The sequence below is a fragment of the Malus sylvestris genome, chromosome 5 (assembly GCF_916048215.2).
Source record: "Malus sylvestris chromosome 5, drMalSylv7.2, whole genome shotgun sequence".
In the NCBI taxonomy this organism is placed as follows: domain Eukaryota; kingdom Viridiplantae; phylum Streptophyta; class Magnoliopsida; order Rosales; family Rosaceae; genus Malus; species Malus sylvestris.
The window spans coordinates 33057775-33066037 of NC_062264.1; the positions used below are offsets into that span (position 1 = coordinate 33057775).

At 38.0% G+C, this 8263-nt stretch overlaps 2 protein-coding genes across 2 annotated transcripts; one reads left to right on the forward strand and one right to left on the reverse strand.

Annotated features, from left to right (window-relative positions):
- The first annotated feature begins 3466 nt into the window (after positions 1-3466).
- On the forward strand, positions 3467-4717 carry LOC126624667 (auxin-induced protein 22D-like). Its single transcript, XM_050293752.1, has 3 exons — positions 3467-3826; positions 3930-4193; positions 4311-4717. Exons 1-3 carry the CDS (start codon positions 3639-3641, stop codon positions 4384-4386), a joined length of 528 nt encoding a protein of 175 aa, XP_050149709.1. The 5' UTR covers positions 3467-3638; the 3' UTR covers positions 4387-4717.
- A 124-nt stretch (positions 4718-4841) lies between these two features.
- LOC126624666 (protein OSB1, mitochondrial-like) lies at positions 4842-7408 on the reverse strand. The gene is made up of 5 exons (XM_050293751.1): positions 6973-7408; positions 6369-6507; positions 6200-6288; positions 6006-6111; positions 4842-5189 (listed from the first exon to the last, which is right to left on the reverse strand). The coding sequence occupies exons 1-5, from the start codon at positions 7395-7397 to the stop codon at positions 5001-5003; spliced, it is 948 nt and encodes a 315-aa protein (XP_050149708.1). The 5' UTR covers positions 7398-7408; the 3' UTR covers positions 4842-5000.
- Between the last annotated feature and the right edge of the window lie 855 nt (positions 7409-8263).

The following is an 8263-nucleotide window of genomic DNA, read 5'->3' on the forward strand; positions in this document are numbered from 1 at the left end:
TCTATATGACACTATGATATGTAGGAGATGGAGAAAGTTGAGATTCCACTTGAAGTATCCCAACTTACATATAAGGTCATGCAAAGTCTCTCCTCCTGTCAATTTGAGACTCATTCTCAACACGTCCCCTCACGTGTGGCTAGTTTTCAAGCCTTACAACAAAACAATGGAGTGACGTGAGGCACATGTGGTCATTTGGCTTCACATATGACATGGGACAACTTACTCTGATACCATGAAGAAAGTTGAGGTTCTGCCAGAAAATCAATTGACATTATGAAGAGTAGCTCAACTTACTTCTAAGTCCATGCAAGATCTTTCCTCCCATCAATGTAGGACTTATTCTTTCTCAACAAGAGACACCACGGTAACCGTATACTCATGGCATGTAAACTATTGTCATTGCTAAAGGCCGACCCTAGCGACAAACCTACACAATGGTAGTTTTAATTAGTCATACGACACAAAATTATTCATACATTCGTGAATGATCGTTGACCGTCGATAAAATTGAGTAGTCTCACAGAACATCTGACCGACATCACTCAAGAGTGTGGGCAACTGTTGCCAGCATATCGTTCATATATAATTGAGTGATGATGATATATACACACACACACTGTATGTACAATGTTTGAGTGTGACAAGCTTCATGAAGAGACACAATATGAAATATGGGTATGCATGGCACGTCATGGCGGACTGGCCAGAACCCCATATATATAGGACTACCATTTATTCAGCTTTAAGGGACAAGCCCTTCTGGTAATGGACCTTCTCAGCTCCTTCAAAGCCCTAAAACTCCAAAAACTCATAACTTTTGCATTGCATTGCACCCACGTGTGGATTAAGGCCCACTTGATATCGACAGTAATCAATCTTATCATGTCACACGTGTATGTACATTTGTCTTCCAATTTGCCCTATCTCATCTATCATTAATTACGATGGCCAGAATGCATGGACATAATAAGAGGGAAGTAGCGAAGGCATGGACAGACACGAAGAAATCAATGCCCTGAGAGTCCGTGGCCCAATCTATTCATGAAGATGATGAAGATTGAAGGTGGTAGACCCGACCATTACACTCGTCTTGTCAGTAGTCCTTGTTGACGGGGAACTCACTCGGGGACCTCGAGTGTGAAAACAAATACTTTTAAAGACTTGAACTACAAACTCTTTGTATATTGCTTGCCGTATTATACTTATAAGTGTTTAGCTACCCTAGCTAGCTCGGTTCACACAAAAGAGTGTTCAGTATGGAATGGCTTAATGTTGACACTTTTCTTGTCCGTTGCTCCTCCTTTTTGCATGGCTTATCAGTTCTGAGTTGTCTCTTTGCGTGTACATGTACATCTTTCCCTTTCAAAAGCTCAGAATTTGGCTGTCCAATTCCAAAAGTTGCTTCGAACCAGCTAGCTAGGTCGTGTCGGTGTCCGTTCTTCAACTTCTTCTTCTCGTTATTCAAAAATTTATTTATCTTGTGAATGATAAAGCATGCATGGTCTTTAACCAAAATTGATGGAAAAAAAAAAACTCGAATATGTATTTCTTTCTGTGGAATGGTAATTAAAGCACGAATCGATCAGTGGAAACCCTAAAAAAACGCTGATATATCCAAAAGATGCAACATTGGGAAGTAGCTAGCTATGGGAAAAAGAAGATCACGTTAAAATTTAAACAACTTGGCAAACAACTTGGCAAATCAGATATCCATGTAAAATTTGTTGCTTCACATACAAGACAAAGTTTATACTTTCTAATATATTTTCGTCATAAATATTAATAATAATCACGAGTTATTTCTAGTTCTCGGAACTGCGCTAATAATAAATTAATAATATGCACGAATGTGGTCACTTTCATCACGTTGTATATTATATTTCCATCTTCTTAAAAGGCTCAAATTGGATGGTTAGAAAAGAGTTCAAAATTCATACACATGCATGCATATTGGCATCACATCTCATTTACTTCCTAAAGGCATAGATGTTATATAATTTTTTTTGGATAAAATATGCTTTTGTTTTGTTCTTGAAATATAATATGTGGTTGTCAACTTGAACGTAGTCAAATTATTTGAAATAATGTGTTATTTTCTATCAAGATTCAAATTTCTTTTTTCGTATTTTAAATTAGATTATTTAACATATCGTTCAAATAAACATAATGATACATATTTCGTTAGAAAATTTAACTATTTGTTAATATTGTAGTATATTGTGAATTAAAATAAAAATGATGTTTTTATAATGTATTATATTGTGATGTATTAGTTTAAGCAAGTCAACGGTCAACCACCAGAAATACGATGGATTAGGGTTAGGGTGAGGCAAAGAGAGCGGGAATGGTCAGCTGACCATACCACATGGAATCCCACATGTCATGTAAGCACAGGCCAATTAAATCTCCGGTCCCACTTATCTCTGCCCACATGGCCGTGCCTACCCAATCCACAACAGCCACATGGGACCGTATGCAGTCACATGGGCCTGTTTTTTCCGTTCCATCCTCCTGATCAATGGTGCTGTGTGAACAGTCACAAAGCCTACCTTAACTGCCGATCACAGCCGTCCATTATCAGTCCACGGTCTTCAGTAGCATCGGCTATGGTTGTCCCTCCTTTGTCCCCTTCCAATCGGGCACCATACTGCACGGTGTTCCTGATGTGAGTAGCATCCATATCTTCACTTGTCTAACCTAAATCAAGAAATCATTCATATACCAACCGCATCCAATCAATTAAAAACAAAATGATTTTGCATATCTAATTTCTAATAAAATTGAAGAAATATGTTGAGGGCAATCATTTATATGTAAAAAAAAAAAACTTAACGGTTGATGCGTCCTTGGTCTCAATTACATTAACAACTTATGCTCACACACTTGCGTATGCATGGACGAGTATCCCAAACACCGGTTTGAAATATAATTCTTAAGAGTAAGACTACTTTGTATCATCATTTATAAATCATAATGCGAAACACATCTCTACATCAGTTTTAAATTAAGTAGTGATTTTCATACTTTCATTTTCTTATTTTTGCATCATTCTTTTATTTTTGTTGTTTGATTCTCATTTGAACTATACGATTAATCCAATAACTAAAAAAGTGAGAGGAGAGGAAATAATGGGTTTTAAGAAACCAAATTATCTTCAAATTTCAAGTTTATTAGAGATGCAGTCTACAATGTGAAATGTGATATGCAAAGCGATTCCAGTAACATTGCTAATCAAGTAATCGATGGGTAGAGTGCGTAGGCCCCGCTTTGAAATTCCGGTATGTCCAATTGTCCACCTGTGGTTGGTCATTGAACTAACGCGTGGGGGACAGCATGTGATGTTACCATTCATGAAGTAATGAGTGAATCTCATGCTGCCATGCACCACGAAATATGAAAATCAACCAACAGTATGTTGTCCCTCTCACAATATTCACACAATACATCCTATAAAAGTTTGAGTGCCATCACATCTTCTCCTCAAGGAAATCAATCAAACTTCAACTCCACCTGACCGAATCAATCAAAATCTCTCACAACAAACCCTAAACACATTTCTCTTTAAATATTCACCTTCTGCAAATTCGTCTGCAATCTGCAAAACCATTAGGGTTTTTGTTAGCAAAGTGATTAAGATGGAAGACCAGCTAAATTTCAAGGCAACTGAGCTAAGATTAGGGTTGCCTGGAAGCTCTGAGGAGCCTCAGAACAAAAAAGCAGCAGCATCTCCTCCTATGACAAAGAATAACAAGAGGGCCTCGCCGGATTCAACAGCTGAGGAATGCAGTACAAATTCTGATCACATAGATGCCCCTCCCACCAAGTAAGCAACGTTCATATATGGACTATGAGTTTCATGTTAATATTTGATTAAGAAGTTTTAGTTAAGTAATTAGGTTGCTAATTAATGATTGAAATGTGTGCAGGACACAAGTAGTAGGGTGGCCTCCAATCAGATCTTACAGGAAAAACAGTTTGCAACTGCAAAAATCCGATGTGTACGTGAAAGTAAGCGTTGACGGAGCTCCTTATCTGAGAAAGATTGATCTCAAGATTTACAATAGCTACGCGGAACTCATCGAGGCCTTAGAGAAGATGTTCAACCTAGCCAATATTAATGGACTGGATTTTGCTCCGACTTATGAAGACAAAGATGGTGACTGGATGCTTGTTGGAGATGTCCCATGGAAGTAAGTTCATATTTTTCGATTAAAAGCCTATCTTTGCAGTTTCCTTTAGAATTCATATGATCCGTTCGATCTCTGAAAAAACTCGTAACTAATGACTCTTTTTTGTTGTGGCTGCAGTATGTTTGTTTCTTCCTGCAATAGGCTGAGAATCATGAAGGGATCGGAAGCCAGAGGATTCACTACTTGTTTCTGAAGGCATGCAGAAAGAGGGATGAATATATACACTATGGAGGCACTTAAAACTCCTTAAAACTACAGGAAAAGACACAGATATACATGTAGCTCAGACAATACATTTTCATTTTTTGTTTGTTTTCGAAATCGATATTTGCTTAAAGAACAAGGTACCGGGACAAGAAACTTATTCGCTGAGATCCAAATTGTATATATATATATATGTAACGATAAGATTACACAAAGTCTATTATACGGCAGTTTTGTGTAGATCCAAATACATGTAGCTGTTTCTTCCATTCATCTTCATACTTTTCGTTAATGGCAATTTTCATTAATTGTTTGAGCTATACTGTACAGTTCTTCAATAGTTATCGTTCCATCGATTGCTTTCCGGTGTTACCGTAATTAAACTGGTATGATATCCGAGGCCAAAATTGTAAACTGTAAAGTCATTGCCAAGTTCTAGAAGGATGAAAAGCTAGATCACCAGCACATCATATAAATTGCAAATCAACAATACAAAATATAGAAACAAAACCGAATTGTTCAGTATCTCCACCAAAAATTGATAGTAACTATACATAAATTACGCCTCAAAGACTGGTTTCCTACAGCTAGCACCACAAGCACTTAGAAAGGCGAAAAACTATCACCGGCAAATATATCTGTATGCAGGTTATGTTCTTGGTCATTAAGGGTCCCCATTCTTGTATCCAGTATGGCAAGTTGGGACTTCACCCACGGCGGATTGTTCCGGCCTTCAATCCACAAGGCTTCTCCAGTATCTTTATGCTTAAAATCTGGATATTTTGGGTTCCTCTGAAAATCATAAAACAAAACCGAGTAAACAAGAGTGAGCTTTCTTCGCATATTCTTATCAGAAATCTGAACAAACAGCAGATGACATGAAATTAAAAGTTTACATGTGCACATATGGCATTAACCGAGCACTTGTCTAACAAACGTAAATATGTATTCCGTTCCCACCATTTCTATTTCAACATTTATTATCGACATGTCTAGAAACAGTGTATAACATATCCCAGTTCATCCATTGTAGTTTTCTAGTATAATACCATTTTTTTAAGCACTAGAATTTTGATATTTGGTTTGATATTTTACGAGGGAAAAATCTTCATGCATTCCACGTCGGGCCAACTCAGAAAACACAGTTTCTTCTCGTCCTTGCAGCACCAACAATGTTTTTGCATTTGTGCATGCACAGGGGCGGCCATGGACAGGTGCAACTAGTGCACTCGTACAGGACTCCAAAAGTTCAGATAGTCTATAATCCATATATCTACCAAACTCGTGTTTATAGGACTCCTAAGATCAGGGCTACTTTCTAGGGCCTACAAAAGCATAAGAGGAATCACTTTTATGTTTTTTAAGCTTCTGTAATGTTTGATCCTTGGCTCCTTTTTCCCTATTGAAGCTCATATTTATTGACCAAACAAATGAAAAGCCCATAAAAACAAACAACGAAAACCGTTGTTACAAGTAAAAGTAAACATATGAAAGTATTTTTTATGACTACTTTCAATTGGAACTATTAATCAGAGCAGCCTTGCAGTGGATACAAACCTGTGCTCAAGAATGCATATTGTCGACTTATATAGTGATCAAATAAAGTACCTTGGTATTCCTATTATCCCACCAGTCAACTGGATTAGCAAAGAAGGCTTGCCATAATTCTTGTGTTGTTTCCGTTATGTTCTTTGTGGCATTGTTGCCAAGATTTCTGCCTGTAAGAAAAGAATAAAATTAATAAGATTAAGAACAAATGGTATTTCTGCTCTTATCTAGACTCATGTTACTGAAGATATGACTTGCCCGCTGTAAAGGAATCAGAGTCGTGATCTTTCAATGCCGGCGATGAAAAGCCCTTTTCAACAAAATTCAGTTGCTGAACAACTACCTGCATCAGATCAAATTCAATTTGTAAACAAACAAACAGCAGAATCCCACTACAACTAGAAAGACCAGAAGCCAAAAAACCTTGTAGTAGGTCTGCTGCTTCCCTTCGTCGGTTTCAACAGAATCTGAAATCAGACGGCCCGATACATATATTTGTTGGCCTTTCTCTACATGCTGAAAAGCAACATGTGCAAGCTCATCCCAAAATGTCAGATTAATCCTGAAAGAAAAGGAAAACCAATTTTCATTACTAATTGCCTCCCACACTCCTTATACTCACAGCAGCATTCACAGTTTTACTAAGGTTATATTAACTGAAAAACTTGGAAAATATGAGCAATGAGAACCGGTTACAAACTTAACAAACACTAGGTTTTATATACGTTGTTTAGTGTCTACCAAGTTCTATTTTTTTATTAAAAAGTTTGTAACATATTTCCTCAAAAACTATGCATTGCGAGACATTCAAAGAAATTTTAATGTCAAATTCCCATTTGAATTTAACGTTTCACATTCTCTCAAACAAAAAAAATATGATTGAATCAGAGCAAAACCACACTGATTGGAAGCATCAGAGCAAAACAACTGAGCATCAGTCATCAAAAATCCAAAATTTGAATGGATGCCATCAACTGCAAAATATGAGTAAACCCGAAAACCCCGAAAATCGATAAAGAATTATTACCAAGAGGTATCGGTGGCGGACTTCTTGACGGCGAGGCGGGTCCAAGCGAGGACCTTTCCGGAGGGGAGGTGCTTAATTTCGACGGGAAGACCGACGACGCCGATGAGGTGCACCATATTGCACAACTCCTTTTTCCACTGGACCTCCGCCGGTCTAGGAAACGCTATCGGCACCTGAATGCTGCTCCCGCTGCCGTTGTACTGGTCTCTACTGTACTCCATCGAGAATTTGAGATTGAACCGGCGCCGTGCGAAGGCCAAGTGGTTGGTGGTTGGGAAAAATGCGGGAACTTTGGGGTTGGCGAGGAAGGTTGTGCTTGTTGCTGCCGGAATTGCTCGCTCTAACGCCATTGCTCTCGGCGGTTTTTGGGGGATGGCGCCAAAACTCCGCCGTTGTCGGATAATGCTACTTAGACCGCGTTTCATCTGAACTCCCAAAGGGTTATTGGAAGGTTTGGAGCACATTACCTCAAGTTCCTCTTGGGCTTAATGTCCATGAACAGGCCCATTAGTGGTACGAGGACTTAACTATACTAGGTTCAACACTGCGAAGGCCCAAACTGATAACGGGAAAGTCATGCAGATAAATAGACATGACATTGTATTATTGGTCAAAAATGCTAAGACGGCATTCATTCTATGTGTTAACGAGTCTCAATTTATCATACCATGCACCCTGTCTTGATGTTGGAAAAAATCGAATATTGACCATGCAGAATTGACTGTCTAGTTTGTATGACAATTATTAAGCTTTTCATTACATATAAGTTTCATAGTGTTACGCTTGTTAAAAATACATCTTAAAGCATGATAAGTGTAGAAGCACAATACGAAAGTATGGCGAGAGGATTGTGTGAGTACATTGTGGCTTTGGAGGTTGCTCGTAGAACTTGGGTATTCGCTCACGTATGTGACAAACTTGTTCTGTGATGATAAGGTTGGCATTGATTTTTCTCATAATCCGATTCCGCATGATAGGATAGACATTTCATTAAGGAAAAATTAGACGTAAATAATTCAATTTTTGTTTATAAAATCAAAAGATCAGTTGGCGGATATATTGACGATAACAGTTTCTAGTTAAGCGCTCTACAACTCACTTGTTATGTTGGGTATTAGCAACATCTATGCATTAACTTGAGAATGAATGTTGGCGTGAGTTGACATTCTTGGCATAATGGAGTCCAAGTAGCAGGATTCGTTTCTTGATTGTTTCCTTGTAAGTTGTAATTAAGGTAGACTTTATTACGTATCGTTGCTTGGTAAGTAAAGTTGTATTATATATCTTTCCT